The following is a 23854-nucleotide window of genomic DNA, read 5'->3' on the forward strand; positions in this document are numbered from 1 at the left end:
GGAAGATGCACGTAATAAAATCATGTGTATGAATTTGAAATATCAGTCCTTATAAATATTTCTTCAAGAAAGCTGATGATATGGAACACAGAAGTAGTAACTATTAATTATATATCATCTTCACCCCACACAAACCAGCTGCTATTAGACCCTGAATTAACTTAATTTGTTTACATTAGTGATTTTAAATAATGAGATTCAGCTACCATCCTTTCCCTTGTATTTGGGAAATCTTTGGCACATTTATCTGCCCTTGTTTCTATTTCTGTTTAACCAGGGCAAGATTAAAAAATGTGCATACAAGACAGCCATGCTGGTTCTCATCAGAAAAGAGCAGATGATTTCAATTTAAATACAGCATGCATAAAGCAGTGTTTCCAGCTCAATACAATAGCCAGGCTGGGGAATTAGGTCAACTCCTTGTTGCAGAAAATATATTCTACATGTGAGTATTTTCTCTAGTCTATTTTTGATTATCCGTGCATAGATTACCTGCTTTGTAAATTAATGGTCTAGTTTATTCTTAATTATCAACTAGCTTCTTCTATTGTATTACTGGACTGCTGGGCTCTGGCACAGAAGCTGTGAACAAACCCAATTTAATTCAACAAACATTAATTTAGCACCTATTCTGGATAACACCATAAGAACAAAAACTAATTTAAGTATCAGTCAAACAAAGCAAGTAACAGAAATTCTAAATCTACCGTAAAAGTAATAACAAATAACCATTCCTCAGATTCTTCTTGACTATAATGCCTAGGATACACTTCAGGAGCCTTTCAGTTTCAGTAACTGGAGCTGCTAGCCCCACTTAGGATGCAGTAAAAGGCACACAGATTCACTTCCAAACCCACAGAATTTCAAGATACTCTAGAGAAATTTCTTCCCTTCCAAGGAACCAGTAACATAAAGTACAATCCTGGGTAGAGAAAGACTCTTTCAATGACAACTATACTGCAGTCAGTCAGTATTTTACTGTGCTGCTGTCTCTGTCCTCCACTCCCAGTAGGCTTTATGGATGGGTCCTTCTCATTGCTGTTGGTTTCCCTCAGCTCTGCTTTTCTAGTCTTTCCTGTTTGGCTCACCTCCAACAAATGGTGTGGTTTTCAAGTACAATAGAGAGACCTTGGAACCATTCCTCAGCTAACAGTGTCACAGCTCTTTCTTGACACAGCTCCAGATTATATGAACATAAAAATTCCTGTCTTCTACTTGTATGAACTGATAACAGAGTGAAGTGAGCAAAAACCAGAACAATTTATAAAATAGCAACATTGTAAAAAAAAAAAACAACTTTGAAAGACTTGCAACTTTGATCAATGCAATGTTCCTAAGGACCAAAAAATGAAGCATGCTATCCATTAGACAATGGATTCAATATACAGAATGAAACATAATTTCAAAAGTATCAGTGCAGTTTTTAGTTTTAATAATTGTAACTCCTGGCTCACAGAACTATTTGCATGGAACTATCCTCATTGGTGGTGGCTGATTACTTAGTGCTCCAGCTTGTGAAAGGGGTGGAGTTGGTAAGAACTTGAGAGAGATACTTGTGTTTTAGCTTCTAGCTTCAAGAGAAATGATACATATTTCCAGACCCTCTTCTGGTTCCTGAAAGGACAGAAAAACTCTGGGAAGAAGCCAACATGTAGAGAATCCAGGACTTTAATCACTTTGGCTTCTTCCTTGAATCTTTTCCTTCAGGGACCTGAAGAGAGTCTCTTTGAAATGATAAATTTAGAGGAGTAAAATCAGTTGCTTGCTCCCCTATGTAGACACTGGATATTCACTTTGAAGTCACTTAATCTAACCAAAAAAAGAGCAGTTTCTCTTTCAGTAGAATCATTCGTTTTTGTTTATTTCACAATAATCTGTCAGGCATACTCCTAATTATGATTAAATTTAGTATAATATTAGAGTGTTAACTTGAACTTTATCACTGTATCATATAGCTATGTAATAACATAACTATAAAAGTTCTGCATGTATATATTAAATCTATTCCACCTCAGGCTCTTAAATAGCTAGTAACACTGAGACAGTCATTAAACTTCTTTGGACTTCAGTGTCCTCAATGACTTCTTAGGTTCCTTCCAATTTATCATATACTAACCTATATTAATGGGTTAATAAGTAAAAGGAGTCTATGGTATCTCTCCCTCTTACAGGAGAGACAGAACTACTCTGGGTTTGGGAGTACAATAAATAAAGCCAAGTATCCATGTAGGTAAGAGAATATTGGAAGAAAAATGCTAGGAATCAAGAAATATGCTACTCAGATAACTAGCAGAGAGGACTTTAGCTTATACTACAAGTAACAGCTCATTGAAACTGAAAAGACAGAGTTGTCTTGAACAGTGAAAGAGGGTGAAGCCCTGCCTACACCAAAAGAGAAAAAAATCTGACTTTTTGAATTCAAACAATAGAGATTCTCGATCTGGAGTCAGTGCTTCAAGTATCCAGACTTAAGACAGTGAGAACTCCTAAAGTTCACACCCAAAGAGTGTGTTGTAGTAGAAAATGAAATGGATTTACAGTCAGGGTATCTAGAATTCTGGTATTGCACTTTCGTTCCTGAGCAATCTTTATTTAATGTCTCTGGACCTCTGTTGCCTTGTGTCAAAAAGAAGGGACTCCATCAGATGATCTCAAGATCTCAATCCTACTTCTGTCTACCAGTCAGTCAATCAATCAACAAACATTTATTAGGCACCTACTTGGTCTAGACTTCAGTCTAGAGACTGAAACAGTCTCTACTCTCACGGAGCCTACATTCCATAGAGGAAGAGACAATGTACATTAGGGGATTTGGGGCAGGATAGGAAAGGTGGATATGGAAGGATAAAGGATATGGAAGATGGCACCTGAACTAAATTTTAAAGGAAACCAAAGATTTTAAGAGGTGAAGGATGGGGGTGGGGAGAGGAGTGCATTCAGGCCATCAAAAAGTCACAGAGACAGGAAACTAGTGTTATGAAGGAGGAACAATAAGAACATTAGTTTGCCTGAACCACCAAGTTTGTGAAGGAGAATGTTTATTAAGGCTGGACAGGTAAGTTGGGATCAGATTTTGAAGAGTTATAAAAACTTGCCATGTTAATATTTTTGTCCTGGAGGCAATGGGCAACCACTGGAGGTGAGTAGGGGAGTCACATGGTCAGATCTATGTTTAAGGAAAAAATTACCTGGGTAGCAATAAATAGGATGGACTAGAGTAGGAAAACACTCAATTAGAGAGACTAATTTAGAGATGTTTGCAATAATCTAGGACCTGAACTAAATTGGTGAGACTTTAAGTAGACAGTGTAAATGTGATGGATTTAGACATTTATAGTTTGAAAAGTTTCTGGGTTATCCAGTTTGAAACATACAATAGTCTGCTGGTGAAGTAGGGTTGAAACTCTGGGAAGAGCCTGGGGCTGGATGTATAAATTTGTGAGTCATCAGCACAGATAACATAGACCTTGCCAGACCAACACCAACTGTCAACCAACTGCCACTATAAAGCAGATAAACCCTGGGTGTGGCACCACTGCCCTCCCCCACACCATCAGTCCTGTTTCCTGCCCAGGTCCCAGAAGACATTTTCCAGGAAGCCATCTTAGTGGACATGTGACCTAGCAATTGCTTCTACAGGTTCTGGAGCCCCCTGCCTCTTCAGTATCCAGAGCTACCAGAGACCTACAAAATAAAATCCTCAACACCAAAGTCCTTGGCATTGTCAACATCAGAAATGGATAGGATCACCAGTAGAAATGGCATGAAAGAATATATATTATCATCTGCTTCACATAAGGACCATAGGACCCTTCCATCTGAGTTGTAGTTGAAACCTCCAATAGGTATTTCTCATACATTAGAAGGTGAACTCGAGTAGGGACTGCCTTGCTTTTCTATTTGAATCCATAGCCCTCATCACAGTGCTTTGCACATATTAAGTGCTTAATTAATGTATCTTCATTCATTTATTTATTCATACAGTTTATGATTAAAGCCACAGAGAATAAATTCATCAAAGGAGAGAAATGGACCCTAGAACAGAGCCATGAGGAACAGGGGACATGAAATGAACGATGGATCAGGAAGGGAGAGAGCTATGGTTAGAAGAATAATGAAAGAGTAGTGTTAGGAAAGACCAGAGAAAAGTACAGGAAGAGATGTGAGTTCATTGTCAGAGGTGACTTGACACAAGGCAGAGGGTTATAGTCCAGAGGTTTTGGCTTCAAGGTAGCAGTCCATCAAGCCCTCAAAAGTGGTAAAGATGGTATGGAGTATGCTATGTTGTACATCCAGCTCTTCCTATTACTATTTCCATATTTTTCATGGGAATTCATATGAAAACCTGCTATGGTGGAAGGGAATATTAGAAATGGGAACAAATGAATAGGATGGTCACAACTATTTCTTCTTGGTGAAAATGTTTCTAAGGCAGAAGATATATTTTAACCTATAAACACATTATATTTACCCTTTCCAAAATTTGACCTCTCTCAGTATTTCCTGGGATTTCAGAATGAAATTCCAGACATTTGATTCCTTTGTGGTTCAATAGTTAAGAATAATCAGTGAGACTGAGCACTTGTTCTACTACTTATTAGCTACGTAATGATGAATAAGTAATCTAACCTCTAAGGATACCACTGTCTTTACTGTAAAATGAGGAAGAAGTTTGATTTAGATCCATTTAGGTCCCATAAGTCTGAGTGGCATTGTGGCTTAATGAATAGTGTGTTAGACTTAGAATCCCGAAGACTTGGGTTTGACTCCTATTTCTGTTATTCAGCTTTGCGAACCTAAGCCACTTAACCTGAGTCTGTTTCCTCATCTGTAAAGTGGGGATAATTCCTGTAGTATCTTTTTTTTTTTTTAAATTAATTTATTTTTAGTTTTCAACATTCACTTCCGTAAGTTTAAAATTTTCTCCCCTTCCCTCCTCAAGATAGTATGTAATGTGATATGGCTCCTGTAGCATCTATCTTACAAGATTGCTGTGAGGCTCAAATGAGATAATCTACTACACTTTGCAAAACTTACAGCACTATAAAAATGACATTTTAAAAAAATGGCCATTACTATGAACTCCAGAGTACCTGGAACAAGATGAGAATCTTTAAGAAGTCCCTTTCACAAATAGTTGACATAGTTTCATCAAGAACAGGTCATGCCAGAATAACCTCATTTCCTTTTTTGATAGGGTTACTAGACTGGTAGATCAGGGGAATGTTGTAGATACAGCATTCTTAGATATTAGCTTCACTTTTTATAGTAGCAAAGAAATGGAAACAAAGCAGATGCTCATGCATTTAGGAAAAGCTAACTAAACTGTGGTACATGAATGTAACCGAATATTACTTTGCTGTAAAAAGCAATAAACACGAGAGAAGCATGGGAAGACATGAACTGATGAAAAACTGGAGCAGAACCAGGGAAACATATGACTACAATAATTCAAAATGGAGAGAACAAAAGCAGCAGAACTGAATGCCCAAAGGGATATAAGAATATACCTCCTGTTATTCTTTGCATAGGTAGGGGACTATGCCTATGGAACATTATATAGTGTCAGATTTTTTCCAAGATGTTGGTTAGTTTTGTTGAATTAATTGCCATCCCTCTCATATTATTCTTATTATAAGGGATGGCTCTCTGGGAAAAGGAGAAGGGAGCCATGTATTGAGAAATGTTGGTGATAAAGTTATCAATTGAAATTTATTTGAAAACTTGAAAAAAAACATGAAGAATACATGGAGAAAACAAACTGATGAAGAGTAAAGGAAGCAGACAAGAATATACGATGATTATAACTTAAAGGGAAAGAATAAAAATAATTGAAACAAAAAGCTGTGACACTACAATGCCGAAACTTGGCCTCAGTGAATGAATGAAAAAGTATTTATTTATTACTTGCTGTACACCAAGCACTGGGTGTACAAAGAGAAAAATCAGTAAGGTCTCTGCTCTCTGGGAGCTCACACTCTACTTGGGGGATATTACACATAAAAGAAAGTTCATTCCTAAGGGTGCATCAGGCAGTGGAATGGCAAAGCTCAGAGGTCCTTAGGCTACATCTGTAGGTCAGAGGACAGCACTAGAGGTCTTGGAAGCATACCCAGTGATCCTCCATCTCACCATAAGAAATAGGATTGGTGACTTTCACCAAGGCTGCGTGAGCAGCCAAGTGGCTGGGATGGGATCTGGACGATCTGAGTCAGAGTACGGAAGCAAAGAGAAATCAAGCGGCAAAGCAGAGAAAGTACCAGGCTACTCCCTCCCCCCCCTTTGAAAACAGAAGTGGAAACCATGAGTGTGGACACCTGTACACCTTGAACCTGGTATGTCGGTTAGTTTTGTTGAAATGCTTTTTTTCTTAAAAAAAAATTCTTTGTTATAAAGTATAACTCTCCAGGAGGAGGGTGGAGAGTTATAGCAGGAATGCAGATAATATAAAAATATCAATAAAAATGTTTTCAAGTACATGACCATTCAACAAATAGGATTCTATTAAGAATTTTACCCCTGATATGAGTGCAGTGATTGGCTTTGTTTTCTCTATGTGTCTTGTTTCCAAAGGAAGTTTAAACTTTGGGAAATTCCCTGTCCCTCCAGAATGGCCTGTCAGGGCTGGGCCTGTTATTCAGCATAAAACGTTGACTATTCTAAGAGTCCACAGAATATTTGCTGAATGCATAATTCTTCATCATCGCCTGAATCCCAGAGCTGAACACACAGTAGGGGCGCCACAGTGATTTATTTACCTGCCTATGGCTGGTTTCGTTTATTGTTAAAGCATCCTAGATATGGCAACTTCCCGTCTATCTGGGGTTCTCCAATGCCAAAGAAAGATCCTTCTCGTTACCTGAGTACAAGCTAACGCACAATAGCTTAGCTGGGCACCGGGGAGAGGAAAGATTGGGATGAAATACAAAACACAGCCCGTGGCCTCCAGGAGGGTGCGGTCCGGTAGGGGTGCAAGACTCCGGAGTAAAGAGCCCTACTAACTTCCCATCAGATCAATGGGACTGGAGACGGCCTTCAGGAAGCCACGTGAGCAGCTAGGTGGCTGGAAGGGGGTCTGGACGGTCTGGGACAGAGAAGGAGCAGGGGCGGGGGAGAAAGCAGCCCGCCCCCCTATGGTGAGGAGCGGACGCCGAAGGGCAGCTTGAACAGAGGGGGCCCGCGGGGGGGGGGGGGGGTGTTTATCCAGCGCTCTGAGGCCTGCACACCATTCTCACCACACAGGCACGCAGGCTCTCCTCGGAGGAGCCCCGCGGCGGGTGGGGCTGAATTCAAGACTGACTCGTTCAGGGTCGCACAACTACTGCATTTGAACTCGGGACTTCGAGGCTCCACGCCCACCTACGGAAGCGAGTGCCGTGGGCCGGTCCCCGCAGCTTCCCCTTGGCACTCTCCCCGACCCCGCTACCAGCCCGCGGCCCCCGGCCCCCGGCGGGGCCTCTCCCCACGTTCTCGGGTGCAGTCGCTAAGGCTCGGCACGTGCGACCATAAACATGGAGGAAGCCCCTCTCCCGCTGGCAGGGTGCGAGGAGACCCGCAACATGGCGCCGAACAGGACGCCTCCCCGCCTCCACCTCGGGGAGCGACGTCAGCGGCGTCCTTTGCGTCTCCGCCTCACGTTCGGCGCAAGCACGCTCGCACGCACGGGCTGGGCGGGGGTTTAAAAAAAAAAGGCCGCGGGAGCGCGCCGGGGGGAGGGAGAGGAAGGTCGCCGGCGGGGGCGCGCGCGTCGCGAGGAGGAAGGAGAGGAGGGGAGGCGCGGCGGCGGCGGCGGCGGCGGCGGCGGCGGGAGCGCGCGCGGCTCCGGGAGGCGGCGGCGGCGGCGGCGGCGGCGGCGGCGGCGGCGGCGGCGGCGGCGGCGGCGGCGGCGGCGGCGGCGGCGAGGGCGGTGCTCGCTCGCTCGGCGGCTGGTCTCGAGCTCCGAGGAGGCGGAGGCGGAGGAGGAGGCGGTGGCTCTCGACCTGGGGTTGGTTGGGAGGGCGGGTGGGGGGTGGTGGGAAATCTGCTCCGCTCCGGGCTTGATCGCGGGGCCCGCCCCCTTTCCCCCCACCCACCCTGCCCCGCTGCTTGGAGTTGGTGGCCGGGAGGCTCGGACCCGGGGCTCGGCGGCCCAGCCTCAGCCTTGAGGAGGAAGAGGAAGGCAGGGGCCGGGGCCGAGGCGGGGGGCGGACTCGGACGGGCTGTGGCGGATTCTTCCCCCCCACCTCCCCGGTCGCGGGCAGGAGATGTCGAACCCCGGGACTCGGAGAAACGGCTCCAGCATCAAGATCCGGCTGACAGGTACGGGCGCGCGGGGGAGCGGGGGAGCCGGGGTTGGGGGGGCCCGGAGGGGAGGGGGCCCCCGGAGGGGCGGGGGGGGGCGGCCCCGCCGGACCCGCACCCCCGGGCCTCGGCGGGTCGTGCGCTGCGTGGGGTCCCCGGCATCCCCGGGCGGCCCGCGCCGTGGCTCCCCTCCCCTCCCCCGCCTCGGTGCTGGCAGCTGCACAAGTCCTGGCTCCTCGATTCACTCGCGTTTCTTCAATGAAATTTCCCTGTTTCCCCCGTCAGCTCCGTAGTGATCCCCATAGGGGTGAATGGGGAAGCCCTGGGGTGCGCATGCGCTGTTGCGGGGAGGGGGCGGGGTGGTGCCGGCGTCGGGGTGGAGGGGGGCGGTGTGTGGTGCGGACGGTGTCTGCCGCTGGCGGCCGTGTCTCCCCGGCGGGCTCCAGACATCCTGCGTCCAGTGTCCGGCCCCGGCATCCCTCCTCCCCCACCCCCGCGCTCCCCTCTCGGCACGCCGCAGGCCTGGGGTTCTTAACGCGGGATCGTTACTCCGCAAACAGATTTCTGCCGGGGGACTTTCCAAGCCAGAAGTTCTGTCCGATCCTGGCAGGAGTTTCCCCCTCTTGGTCTTTCTTCTGGTCTGTGGCACACGAAAGAAAAGCCCTCCAGTCTGTATTTGTCCAGTTCCTGTCAAAGGAGTGTGATTTAACCCCCCCCCCCCCCCCAAAAGAGGGAGGATCGAGACGAACGCCTAGCGTGGTTAGGGCATTTAAAAGTATTTGTAAAAAACATCTGTAGGTGATTTTTTTTAAAACCATATGTTCTCTTTGAAAACCCACTGTTGCCTGTTGTAGGATCTGTTTCCTGTTTAAATAAAAGGACTTGTGAGTTCTGTTTACAAAGCTGACAGAATAATGAATTATTAATGATTCAGGCCCAGACTGGGGTTTTGTAAGGCAACAGGTGTATCCTCCTGGATCTTTGTTCTTGGAGGAGCCATTATGCTGCACTCAGGCTAGGAGGTAAAGCACTTCTTCATATTTTTAAGTTGAGTTGTTTTTATGGGTGCGTAAAATGTCATGTTTTTGACGTTATAATACTTGTAAAGTTTAATTACAAGACAACTTTAATTTGCTTCCCAGTTACAACGCAATCTATTATAGCCATCAGATCAGTTACTCTTTTACTGTTAAGTGCATGTGTGTGTTTTGTTAGAAATGTAGTTGGGTTAGAGTTTTTGTTTCTGAAATAAACGTTTTACTTTTTTGCATTTGTTGAGCGTTTTTATGAATTGTGGCTGATGATCTTTGATTTGTACTTCTCTTTCCCACCCCCAAAGTATAAGAGAGAACAGGATTTGTCTTTCTGTTCACCCCACCCTTTCACCCCCATATACTGGTCTGTTCAGGAGTTTAAATGTGATAGCTGCAGAAATACTTTTAAGAGCTTATGGATGGCATTTGATATTAAAGGATTAAATGATCAGTATTCTTTCCAAAGTGCTTTCCCCCTCCTCACTCCCTGCCTAAATTGCTGAATACCTAATGGATTTGAGTCAATCTATGAATGTAATTGTTCTTGAAACGGGAATTGAGAGCTTAGTAAGAGTTGTGTAACAGACATGATGGCAGTTGTCTGTTGAACATTAACCCGTGTGAAAAAGTTGCAACTAAAGAGTGTGAAAATAAAATTGGTTTTAGTCTATTCTTAAAGTTAAGAAGTTTGAAATTTTTTCACTTCTGATTTATTGTGCATCTTGATACATTAAATGTTTTTGATAAAGAAGATTGCTTAGTTACTGCAGTGACATTTGAAAATATAGATTTTAGAGAGGTTTTTGTTAGTAAATAACATGCAGCATAATTAAATACAGACTATGAAGACATTAGTGTTTGAAAAGATATTTAGGACTTTTGACTGCAGAATTTTATGGTAAATGGAAAGTGTTTTGAACCAGAAGTGAAGGAGATGTTAATTCTAGCCCCAGGCCTAGACCACCTTTGTGACTTCTTTGGGCTTCATTTTCTTCTTCTGCACAATAAGGACATTGGACTAGACTGGTGGTGCTTAACTTTTTCTGATTTACCCTTTAGGAGTCTGTTGAAAACTATGAGATCCCTTTTCAGAAGAATGTTTTTTAAAACTGCATAGTATTACAAAGGAAGCAATTATATTGAAATAGTCATCAGTATTTTTTAAAGACGTTTATGAAGCATACATTAGGAATACCTAAATTAGACTGATATTCAAGGTAGTTTTCTGGCCCTAATAGTCACATTGTTACCTATTCTAAATTACTAGTGTATATGCGTTTTTGGTTATTAAATTCCATGCTCTCTAGCTAAGCTTTAAGAGAGAAAACTACACGATAACTTTTGGGACATGCAGAAAACTTTGACTTAAAGTAAGATATCTCAAATTTGACTTATGATAAACATAATTAAGTCTAGTGACAATTTCTAACCATTTTTGCCATGATAGTGAAATTTCTCAGTCTTGTATTTTTGAAATTGATTGTATAAATCCATTGTATGATGAATTTGCCTTCAAGGCATAATTTATAAATGTGTCCTGAATATTAGTGGATATCTTAATCCTTCATTTTTAGATAAAGATTGAAATAAATGCTGCCATAATTATGTTAGTTTGAAATAGTTTATAGAGGTTTCAGTAGTTCATTGAATATATTTGATACAAAATACTTGAATAATTGTGTGTTTCAAAGCATTTTGCAAATACCTTTCCCAGTTAAATTATCTCCTTGTAGTCAGGGATTGTTTTTGACTTTTTTGTATCTCCATGCTTCCCTCTGTGCTTGGCACATAGTATGCTTGTTGAATTCTTTCCACAAAAGCAGACAAATATGTTTCAGAAACACTTTGATTTTAAATTTAAGCAGGTTTTGCAAAACCTTTGTTCTTATGTGCCCTGTAAATGAATACCAGGCGCTTTTATTTTGACCATTTTAGGTAAGAGTGGAATTTGTGTGAGTTCTGAGGGCTAAGAAATCCAGTGCTTTTCTTGAAAGGACAGCTTTTTCCTGTTGTGACCAAGTTGGTCAAAATCCTGGATCTATTTTGTTGTCTTGTTAAAGTTCTGATTCTAAACTTTCTATATAAGCGCTATCTAGGGATGGATGGGAAATTCAAGGTAAAGGCAGATGGGTAGTATTCTGATCAGCTCTGACTATATAAAGTGTGGAGAGTTATTATTTTTAGAAATTTTCTCATATTTGAAGTTATGGTAATTTAGTTGTTGGTTTCCCATTAATGTGGCTTTTTGGTATATGTAGTTATGACTGCCTACCGGCAGTTTTTTTGATCAATAGCAAATAACAGTAAACCTAGCTTTTTTGGTATTTGCTCAGAAATATTTACTAATAGTAGACATACTGGATATCTAAGAGGCTCATGACTACATTGCCTCACTTCTGTGGGAAAGGTATATGGATTTGTTTTTAGCAAACTTAATACATTAAACGATTAAATGTTTTCTCAATCTATTTCTATGTGATATAGCACAACAAAATTTGCCACCTTTTTTCTCAATTAGCAGTACACAAATTATGAAATTCAAATTGATCTCCCCGTTTCTAGTCATATTCTATCTAACTTTCAAATTGATAATCTCTAAAATACAGATCTGATCATGTCCCCCCACTCCCCCCACCCCCACTCAGAAATCTTTAGTGGGCGGGTCCCTATTGTCCCTTTATTGTATGTATTCTGTTCTAGTAAGACTGACCTGCCACTAGCTCTTCCTGATGTATTGCATCCCGTCTCTTATCTCCTTGTCTTGGCACTGTCAGGAGTCTAGTGTATGCACCCTTGCCCCCACTATGCTTTTAGGAGGACCCAGCTTCCCTCAAGGCATATTTCAAGTGCCATCTCTTATCAAAAGTCTTTCTTGGTTTACACTCCCCCTTCCATCTTGTTACTGTGCTGTCCTTGAAATGATTATATACTTACCTCCTGGGCGGAGGAAGTTCATACTCGATCCCACTCCAGGAGGATGGAAGCTCCTTGAAGACAAGGGCTGAGTTCTTGTCTTTGCAGAAGTAGTGCCTAGAGCATGACGATGTCTTTTGCTCTCCGTAGACCTTTAAATGCTTGTGGAATTGAATTGAAGTCTCTTAGCCAGACTCCCAAAGGCTGCAGGGCGCATAGATTGATCTTGGGACTGCTGAAAAAATACTGTGCTTAGGCCCCTTCCCCTCCCCTCCAACCACCACCACTGACAAACTGAAACATGGATGGGGCAGGAGTTGCAGTGGATGGGCAGTTACCTAGTCTGAATAGAAGTATTTTATTATTGGGTGAGAACATCCATTTCCATGAAATCACACATTTTCTAAGGAATTTAGTATCATATCAACAATCCTATTGGTTTTGTTGATTTTTATTTGTTTTCTTAAAGCGACTAAGCCATTTTTTCTGTTGAATCTTTGGAATAATCATGGAATGATTTTCAAGTGTTTGTAAATGATTTTGCTCCAAGCTGATTTTTTTAAAAATTCAAACCCTCCATTTTTTGTACTCTTAATTTAAGCCATTATTCTTCATATTAATTTTGGTTTATATCGTTACAACTTTTTTCTTCAGGTTTTTCTATTTATATCTCAAACACCACAACTCCTATTCTGAAGCATCTAAATTTTATTTTACTCTTCTATTTTGGGCTTTTTTTCCCTTGAATTTTTGTATTCTGAATACTCTCCCTCCCCTAGTCACATGTTTTGAAACAACCTGGTAGTGAGAAAACAGTAGGTTAGATGGTGATAAACGAGTCTTAGGTATTTGTGAAAGTAACATTTCCTTTTCCAGAAAAAAAAGTCTGTGCCATAATATTTTAAGTCAGTCCATTCCGTTTGGATTAACTATACTTCTTGTTCAGTTGTTCAGTTGTATCTGACTCTTCAAGACCCTGTGGACAATATAGCACACTAGGCCCTTGTATCTTCCACTATCTCTAAAAGTCTGTCCAAGTTCACGTTTGTTGTTTCCATGAGACTATCTATCCATCTCTACTGTCCCCTTTTCCTTTTGCCTTCAGTCTTTTTCAACATTAGGGTCCCATTTTGCCAAGCTTGTTTGAATGAAGGGTATTTGTTAAAATTAAAATGGCTGTTTCAAACTCATTTGTGGGAAAGGAAAGTTTTTCCTTAATGTGGAAAAATAACATTTTGGTCCCTTTGTGATACCATTTTTACCTATTTTAATTTCTACATTAGAAAAATTAAAAGAATTTCAGAGTTTTCTGGTTGGATGCAACATTTCTAATACTAAAGCTAGATTAGTTTGAGAAAAATAACTTTTAAAATACATGCTGATGAGTAAATCAGTTATTTCTCACCTTTTAGTGAGTGAAATTTTTTTTCTCCCAAACAAAAGCCTTCAGTTTAAATTGACTTACTAACCTGGACTCTTTGGCTAGCTACTGTAGGCAGAAATACTTAGAAAGCCATTCACTTAAAAGTACAGAAGTATTTTATATTGACAGAGCAAGATTTTAAAACAGATGATCAAAAATGTTTACACATTTCTGCATAGGCAGGAATTTCTTACTGTGTCTGCACATGCGGCGTGTGTAACACCATTGATGTGTGTAGACTAAGTGAAATGTCGGTTCCATATTTGTGGATAAGACTGCCCCTTTTATTGTTTCAGAGTAAGGCTAAAATAATGTACAGCCAGTGTCTAGGGAGATGCACATCACTCCACCAATTCCAGCTGTGTTCACCTCTATCGAAGTTGAAAGGAATTCTAATTGGCTAAGGAATGTCTGTACACCATCATGGATCATTGAGCATGAACCTATTATGCTGGACGCTGTGTGATACACTTCATATGTTTTGGAATCATGAGCCTGAACCTTGTAGTTTGCTTTCAAGAGACTTGGGATATATTATTGTAAACCTGGGTATTCAGAGTAGTAATTCTCTTTTTTCTTGTGTTCCAAAAACCCACTGAGTAATCTAAAGGAGATAGTGCTTTCTGATGACTTGAGCACTGTATTAAAAATTTGGAAGTCTGAATTTTATTTCTTGTTCTACCGGTACTTTAGAGAAGATATTTGATCAAATTATGACCCTTTTATGCCTCAGTTTCCCCATGTTAATGGCAATAGGACTTGCTTCCTACTCAGTCTTAAAAGGATTTCTAAGGGGAATGATTAGAAACTATTGATAACTATTTTATTTGTTTTAATCAGGCAAGGTCAGCCTTCTGGCCTCACTCCCCACTCCCCCTCCCTCAATTGGAAATACAAGTAAAACAAAACTCCTTAGAAACATGTATCAATCAAAACAAATTTTCACATTGGGAATGTGCAAAAAAATATTTTGTCTCATTTTGTCTCATTCTACATTCTAAGTCCTTTATCTTTCAAAAGGTGGTATAACGTGTTTCATTATTAGTCCTCTGGAATAATGGTCATTATGGTGATAAGAGTTTAGCACAATAGTGTTCCATCACACTTATATACTATAACTTGTTCTCCATTTCCCAATTTATGGGCGCTCCCTCTGATTCCCATCTTTTGCCACCTCAAAAAGAGTCATATTTTTGTACATTCTTAGAGTTTGTTTTTGTTTAGGATTAGTCCCTTGATCTGACCTCTAATTCCCCCTCTCAGTTTCTCTCATTTCCCTTTTATTTTCTTGTTGAGTAAAATATATTTTTGTGCCCAACTCTATGTGTATGTATTCTTCCTTCTTTTGATTATATGAGAGTGAGATTCAAGTGTTAGCCACTCTGTTCTACCCCCTCCTCCCTAGGTGTTTGCTAGGGAACCCTAATTATGTGAGATAATTTTCCATAATCCTAACCAACAACCTGCTCCCTCACCCCCTATTCCTCTTCCCCTCTCAGTTTTTTCTTAAGATCATCAAGAGATGAAACATTTCTAGGCCTTGTCTAATTGGACTCCTATGAACCCTGATGATAAGATTGACAGGGGATACATGTATCATCTCTCCAGATTTGAATGTAAGCAGTTTATCCTTGTTTAGTTCATTGTTCATTCATGTTTATCTTTTTTATGTTTCAATTCATTCCTATATTTGAACTTCAGAGTTTGTTCTCAGCCCTCGTCTTTTCATCAGGAATGCTTGGAAATCTTCTATTTATTAAAAGTTCATTTTTTTTTCTCCTGTAGCGTTACACTCATTTTTGCTGGGTGAGTTATCTTCGGACCTTTGCCTTCCAGAATATCATATTCCAAGCTTTCTGCTCCTTTATAATGGTGGCTACAAAATTGTATGTGATTCTCTTTACTTGAATTCTTTCTTTGTGGCTGCTTGAAGTATTTTTTTCGTAGACTTGAAAGCTCTGGATTTTGATTATGATAATCCTGGAAGTTTCATTTCAGAGTTTCTTTCAGGAGATGACCAATGAATTCTTTGCATCTTTGCTCTCTGGTTCTAAGGGATTTGGACAATTTTCTTTTAAAATTTATTGAAATATGATGTCTGGACTCTTTGAAGTTCAGATAGTCCGGCGGTTCTTAATTTGTTTTTCCTCTGTCTCTTTGCTATGAGATCCCTTCCATTTTCTTTTTTTCCCCCAACTTTAAATTGTGTTTTAATATTTCTTGTTGCCTCATGAAGTAATGAAGTCACTTGGTTGTTTTTGGTCCATTCTAATTTTCAGGAAGTTTGATGCTTGGACAAGGTTTTATACCTCTTGTGCCAAGCTGTTCATTCCTTTTCCAATTCTTTCTTTAGTACCCTACTTTCTTTTCCAATTTTTTTCTTCAGGCACTCTTATTCCATTTATAAAAACATTTAAAAACTTTAACTCTTGCTTCATCTCTTCTAGGAATTCTAGTTCAATTAAAACTTGCTGTGTTTATCTCTTGAGGTACTGCTTGTAAATGTTTTGGAGTCATTCTCTTCTGCATTTTGCCTTGAACATCTTTGCCACTATAAAAGCTCATTATGGTGGGGATTTTTGTTGCTGTTTGTTTGCCCATTCTTTCAGCCTACTTTTGGACTTGGTTTTAGGGCTGTACCCTGTCACACTTCTGGAGGTAAGGTATGGACTTGTTCTGCTGCTGCTTTTTTAGGGAATTGATTGTTGAAACAGACTGGCAACCTGTAAGCTTTCAGTGCTCCCAAAGTGGTCTGATTCAGGGCAGAGCCTGGATGATTGCTTCCCCTCTTGTCTGAATACTTCAAGTTCCAGACCTGGGTTTGGGTCTGTGCAAAAATAGACTGCTATTGAACTTAGTCTGTATCAGCCACCTGGAAAGTTTTATTGGTTCAGAGTGGCTGAATTGTGTACTCTTTTTTGGCCTGGGATACCTGCTTTCTCAACACAACTTGGTTATTTATTCCTCTGCAGGCTGGGCTAGATGCTTTGAGAGTTTGCTTCCTACTTGGAATCTTAGCCATACTAATACTGCTCCTTATTTCTGAACTTCCTGCTTTCTCTATATCCCATTCAGGACCTTCTTGCACAAGAACTCCACTTCTCTAAACAGGTCCCCTTCGAAGTTAGCCCTGAATCTATGACAAGGAACTGAGTAGTAGGTGACAAAGCTGCCGTTTTATACCTGTCCTTCCCTCCCCCGCCTTGGAAAATCCAGATGTCAGTTCTTTCCTCTCTGGTAACTATGGTCAGACAATTGGACCTGTCTGTTGGTGGTCAGACAGAGGAAGCCATGTCTGTTGATCTTTGATTTCTCTATATTTTCTTTGAAGTTGATCTTTGATTTCTCTATATTTTCTTTGAAGTTCAGGATGCTGACTCCCCTGAACTAGGTGAATGATACATGTGCTTGATTAAAGTGATTGTTAACCTCTCAAAAGTTGCCTTTCCTTTTAGAAAAGCAGATCAAACAATTTGTGATAGCAGGCCCCCACCTGCTGTGTATGGGGGTGGGGCGGGCCGGCTTACTGTTATAAGAACCAAGAAAAACGGTAGGCTAAAACAGTGTAAATGGAAAGAACAACAAAACAATAGAAATGGAAATACTATGAAATAGTAACGTCCAAGGTGGGAAAGCTAGCTTGTACTGTGTGAATAGAGTGTTGGATTTGAGGTAAGAAAGACCTCTGACATATACTAGTTTTGTGACTCTGGGAAAATCATTGAACTGCTCAGATCCTCAGTTTCCTCATCTGTTAAATGGGGATGATGATAGCATCTGCCCACCTGGGTTGTTGGGAGGCTCAAATGAGATACCTCTAAAGCATTTTGAAAACTCTAAATATTAGCCATTATTATTATTATTAGCCCAAAGGAAAGATATGAATGTACCTCCTGCTCTTTGCAGACATGAGGAGAATGAATGTGAAACACAGCATTTAATATTAGACTTTTTTATATCTTGGTTAGTTTTACTGAATTGCTTTTTCCATTTTTAGTCTCCATTGAAAGAGATTTTTGGGGGGAATGGAAGAAGGGAAGGGATGTATTGGAAAATGCAGGAGATGTAAAAACAAAAGAAATGGCAAATTAATAAAAACAGTGCTTCTTTCCAATTTCAGAACTTGTCTGCCGTAGATTGAACTCATGTAATAACTAGGCACAGGATTTAGATTAGGAAATTTTTCTTTAAAGTTGTGGTTTGTGTCATTTATTTGGAATTTTACTTTGGGACAACTGTGCAGATTTCCTCGTTTCTAGTTAAAATTCTAAGAAAAACTGTTGCGTTCTTAAAAGTTGTTGAGTGTTTCTTACTTATTCAAAAGAATTGTTTTGTCTGACAATATGGTTTCGAGCCTGATAAATTTTAGTGCTACATTGTTTTTTTTGATACTGCAGCTTTCTGAAGACTAGTAACTCAAAATTGGAAGTGCTTGTATATATTTGGCATTAGAGTTTTTATTTTATTTTCAATTTTGGAATCTAATTCCAAAGTCTTGCTAGGTTATATGTCCAAACACCATACCAAGACATTCCAAAATCTAATATATGTGTGGTTTTAGCTGTGCTTGATTATCATCTTTGGTCTCCTTTTAAACCAAAATCAACATTTCACAGAAAGACTTCTCATCTATTTTTAGACCTGTTGATCTATTTTATTCTTAACACAAAGCACCAAAAATTGGTGATTAGTTGTTTGAGAGCTTGTTGTTTTATCCTTTGTTCTGGAAGAGGACCATGACATCAGGAAGGTGATGCTGTGACAAGCAAATTGGATTTAAGTGAGGGAGGGCTGTACAAGGTCACCAGCCTCACTTTCTCCACCAAAATCTTCCAGGTCCAGTGCCAAGACATAAAAGAGGACTACGGGAGATGGCCTCAAGTCTTTTAGGAGGGGGGAGGGACATGAAAAAGAGGGGCACATAGCTATTAGTCTAAATGAATTTAAGATTCCTATGCATAATCAAAAAAGCATTGAGATAGTTAATTCAGTTATAATACTTTTTTACCAAGGATTTTAGTCCTGAGAGGGACCTTAGGATCTCTAATCTAACTCTCATTTTACACATAAAGAAAATGAATCTTGGGAGGAAAAGTGACTTATCCAAGGTCGTAAAGCTAGTAACTAACAGAGGAAGGATTTGAATGCAGGTTCTCTGACCCCAAACAGATTCAGTGCAGCTTCCAGTTATTTGAAAGAAGCTCTGATTTCATTAATATGTGGACATCCTTAATTGAAGTAGATTTCAATCTCATCTCACCCTAGTTGTTAATTTTATGAGGTGCTGTGACTGAAAAAAATCATTACCTAGTTGCCAAACTCATATGATGCTATGTCTCTGCAAAGTGAACCAGGCTCTCTGTTGGATAACAACCTGTGGCCATGCCCATAATCAGAGCCTTTTCAGTTTGATGGGTTTTGCCAGAGTTTTGAAGATTTAAGGTCAAAGATACTTGATTACTATTAAGCATCAGAGTAGGATTTTGGTGGAGAAATAAATACAGTTAGAATAAATAATATTCTTAAGTGACTAAGTTTGCTCATAGTACATTTATTTTATTGTTGTCAGTTTGTAAAGAGTTTTCTTCAGTTCCCAAATTAGAAAAATAGCTCTTTTTTTCATTATATGGTGCATTTTGCCATGATTTTTAGTATTATTTTAATTTTTTAGTTCAACAGACGTTTGATAAATATCTGTTCTGCACAGTACAAGTTTGGAGACCTGAAGTTCTTTTTTCATCCTCCTTTTATTCAGTTAAACTGTTATCAAGAGTCTGCTATGTTCCAGTCCATTGTGCTGGACTCTGTGTTTACAGTGATAAAAAAATAACAGGTACCTTGACCTGAAAGAGCTTACAGTAGAATAGAGGATAGAAAACATACATAAAAAGTATGATTCAAGGTATAATTTTGTAAGAGAAAAGGCACAAAATTCTATAAGAAAATTTGAGGAGGGGCCATTTTTAATTGGTGAGATGAGATAGGAGCTTCGTTCCAAAGGTTGCACCTGAACTAAACGTTGAAAGGGGAGAGGATTTCAATTGATAGAAGTGGAGAAAAGGTGTAAATGGAACGTGTCCCAGGTTTGCCAGATGCTCTCTACAGAGATAGGGAAGAAGGTAAGAGAAAATCAAGTAACAGCTTAACTGGTAGTCCAGTTTGCTTGGACCCTAGAGTGTGTGAAGGGGAGCAGGATGAAATGAAGTTAGAAACGTAATTTGGAAACAGATTAGAGAGGGCCGCAAGTATGGGGCTGAGAGGTTTGTATTTCATCTTTGTGAATGAACGCTCTTTAACACAGGAGTAATATGGTCAGAACTGTGCATTCAGAAGACTATTTTGGTAGCTGAGTGCAGAATAGATTGTGAGGAAACTATGTTAGGAGTCATCTAAGGCAAGAGCTGTGGAGGGCCTGGACTGAGATGTGGTGTCAGTGTGAATGAGGATGGGAGGTGTTAAGTGAAGAGATGGAGAGGTTCTGCTATCAACAGGAATAAGGAAGTTCTGAAGAGAGTTAGATTTGGGGTGGGAAGGTATTGGGTTTTTTGATGGCTACTTTGGATATGGTTTTCCATGTCCATTTGTTACTTTCATTACTGTCTGTACATGAGGCACTACCCTTGGCAAGGGTACCTAGGACTTGAAACCATAATGTCTCTATCTGTCCAATACCCTTAATCATAGTGGTTTTCCACTCACGGTAGTGGGGTATATGGAGCTAGAATGAAAAAAATAATTTCTTTAATATGTCTAAGATGTTTTGTGTTGTCAGGGTAGAAAAAAAGCTGACATTTTTATCTTTAAAAATTTCAATATAAGCTTTGAATTTGAACACTCTCTGGATATACAATAATGGTACTTTATATAATAAAATACTGTTGAAGAACATGTCTGGAATAGTTATTTGATATATAGTCTTCCTTTCAGTGATTTAAAGCCAAAAATATGCTTTTTAAAAGAGGTTATGAATTTGAGGGCAGCAGTAGGAATATTAACACTGTGTGGAATCTTTCTGACGTTTCATAGTTGACTTGTGTTGTAGAATGTTTCTGATTTTTTGTACAGTACTATAACAAAATAGTGACATTTTTAATGTAATGTACCTTACATAGAGGATGTATTGTCCACTGTCTTCCTTTTTTTTTTTTTAAAGGGAAAATATTGTCTAATCTATACTGTAGCAGCAGAATACCATGGGTTAATATCTACAGCATAGTTGGAACGTCATCTCTCTAACCTTTACCTAGCAAATTCTACAGAGAATTCAGTTAGCCAAACTGGAATTTGAACCTGTGCTTTTTAGGAATAGTGAGGTGTCCAAAAGCCCTAAACTATTCCTTTCTGGCTGCCCCCTGGATTGAAAGTCACAGAAATTGTTTCAGGCCCCCAAACTAATGCCATCTGTCTTTAGTTTCACCATAACATACTACTCTGTCTGAAGTTCTTTTTCATGCTTGTATTTTGCTTATATTTACTGGTCTTGTTCTTTTGTACTATAAGACTGACCTGGATGCCACTTTGTTTTAATAACAGATTTTTGGAGGGTTAGGATGGATCTGCCAGTTCCGCCTCATTTGTTGTCAGTGATTTTGAACATTTGGGAACTTTCTCCAAATCATTAGTAATGATCAAATGAAACTGTTTTGGAGAAAAGACCTTGTTTTGCCAGGAAAATAAGACCTGTGGAAGAAGACAGTTGCAAAAATGGTGTCACTATAATAGCACGTTCAGTTTGGAAAGCATATTCTTAGAAGAAATTCTTGCTGATTGGTTTTCCACTAAAATTCAAATGTATGGAGTACATCGTAGTAGCATTGTAGTGCTTGAGATAGTCACAGACATTCAAGTGCTAACTTGGGCTAGAAAAAATAATTGTTGTTTATTGAGCCCAAGTCTAATGGCAAAATCCAGTCTTAAGAAAGAATGCATTTCTTTTAGGAACTTGCCATTTCTGCCCACTTATTTGGGTTTTAAGAAGCTGTGAGTAGTTTGGGCCTATTTCATAATCTTAATCTTACATCGAATGAATAGTTCCTGGTTGAGTGTTTACTTTTTTGCATTATTTATGTTTTGCCTCATTAGCTAAAATGTTGGCAAGATCCTGCTTTCGTTTAAAATGATCCCACTAGAGGAGTGCAGGAACTTTTTGAGGTGGAGTATGGGATTAAGAATGGTCAGATGAAATTGAATGCTTGGACTCTTGATTGCCTTGCTAATACTAAAAAATGTACCAGTGTTACATTGCCATGGTCCAGTAACTTTCTCCCTTTTCCTCCCTCTCTTTCCCCCAAGTATGTTCTAAAGTAAGTGTATTGAGAAAAGTTTTGATAGGATGTCATTGTACAGGTTATTTTTTGGACTTTAATATTTTCTAGCAAGTGTGTGTGAAGATATACATATTAATTTACAGTGGAGCCATGTTCTAGTCCCATTGTATTTTAGCACTATAGAAGCTTTTTTTGACATATTTAGTGAGACTTGATTTGCTATATTTTCTTTTGGGATGTATGGGTTCAATTCACAATACAGTTTTTTTCCCTATAAAATAAAAGAAACCCAACCCTGAAGAATGATACCTAAGTTACAACTAAAGAAAAATTTTCCAAAAGAAAGGGGAGAACGTTTAAGTTATGATCTGTATTTTTTTTTCTATCAACTGAATGGCAGTGGTTTAAATCTTTTAGCAAGGCTTTAGATACATGAATGTCTGTAACTTAAAGTATCACATTTTATGTGGTCAGGACTAAGGATCTTCTAATAATTCATAGAAGCATAGATTTGGAGCTGAAAGAGGCCCAGCCTCTGCTTTTTTTAAGTGTGGAAACTGAAGTGAGGTGGAGTCATTTACTCAAGGTCAGCTCAGCAGTATGTGGCCTAGTTGGAATTCAAATCCTGTTTGTCTCTATAGCCAGCACTCTTTCCACTGCAGTTTGGACATCATACAACAAAATCTCACTAATTTGAGAAGTCTGAGCTTTGAATGAACTTAGTTGACAGTATTTGATATTTTGTTAAAGAGCAAAGGGTATGTAGTTGACTAAAGAAGAGTAATTGTTTTGAATTTGCTTGCCATATTGGATCTTCTTGATACTGAGATGTAAATAACAGATTTTGAAATAATATGCTTATTGAAAATTTAAAAGAAAAACAAGAATTTCATTATTTAATGAGATCTGTTTATGCTAGTACTTCCATTGGAATTTGAAATTATTTTTCACCTGATAGGTAAGTTTTGAAGAACATTAGACCAAACTAAACCCCAAATTTTATGAGTTCCAACACTGTTATAAGTTGAGGAGATCACAGATTAAAAAAACAAACCTGCCTCTTTGGTTTTAGACCTTTATGTCATCTCAGCAGTTTTGTCATTTCTCTGCTTTATTGCCATTAATATAATTGTGAATGCCCTTCTATTAGGTGTAGTCCAAATACTACTGTCTTTCCCTTCATGCTGATATTTGTGCTTTCTCTTAGAGGGTGGCTGTTTGCCCCACTTTGAGCTTTCCTTTACTTAATTTTTTTGTGAATTAACTACATTTGGGAATTGAAAAGTGCTACAGGAATAGTGGGTTTGAGGAAAAGCATGGGAGCAAAAGAGAAGTGAAGACTTAGAACTGTCTACATCCTCTCCGTTTCACCATTCCTGTTCTGGTTGCTAACAGGAGTTTCACAAGAGTGTCCTGGCATGGAATTGGGCATATTTTGATACCAGAGGAAAAACTGGGCTATAGGCAGACAGGAACGTAAAGTAATTTTTGTGACCACAGCTTTCCTTTGCCCTTGCTGTGGAAACCAATGGTGGTCTACAATAGAATTTTTCAAACTGTTCTCTCCGAAGCAAAATCTCTTGACTTGGAATTAGAAATATCATTGTCTTAGCTTTATCGACTGTGGGTCTTTTAAAATAAGAATAATGGTACTCATGTATATGCAGTGCACTATGATTTGCACCATTCTTTCCTTGCAGTGGTGTGGAGAGGCACACCCATGTGTTATTATCTCTATTGTACACATGAGGAAATTGAAGCTTGGAGAGCTTCAAGTTTAGGTCTGCCTCAAGTCTGGTGTTCTTTACAGTGAATGAAACCTAATCAGTTTTGCACTTTCGGTCCCACAGGATTATTGTGAGGAGCAAATAATATTTCTAAAAACACCATATAAATATAGGCTACAATTACTATTTTGCAAGAAAATTTATAATTAT

General features: G+C 39.7%; 1 protein-coding gene across 2 annotated transcripts in view; it reads left to right on the plus strand.

Annotated features, from left to right (window-relative positions):
• The first annotated feature begins 8054 nt into the window (after positions 1 to 8054).
• The window catches only part of SMURF1 (SMAD specific E3 ubiquitin protein ligase 1), a 101928-nt gene continuing 86128 nt past the window's right edge, over positions 8055 to 23854 (plus strand). For both annotated transcript variants that reach the window (XM_072597643.1, XM_072597644.1), the window contains exon 1: positions 8055 to 8298. In XM_072597643.1, coding sequence (XP_072453744.1) covers positions 8244 to 8298 — 55 coding nt within the window. In that variant the 5' untranslated portion in view covers positions 8055 to 8243. The remainder of the gene's footprint in view (positions 8299 to 23854) is intronic.

Source organism: Notamacropus eugenii, chromosome 3, assembly GCF_028372415.1.
Source record: "Notamacropus eugenii isolate mMacEug1 chromosome 3, mMacEug1.pri_v2, whole genome shotgun sequence".
NCBI lineage: Eukaryota > Metazoa > Chordata > Mammalia > Diprotodontia > Macropodidae > Notamacropus > Notamacropus eugenii.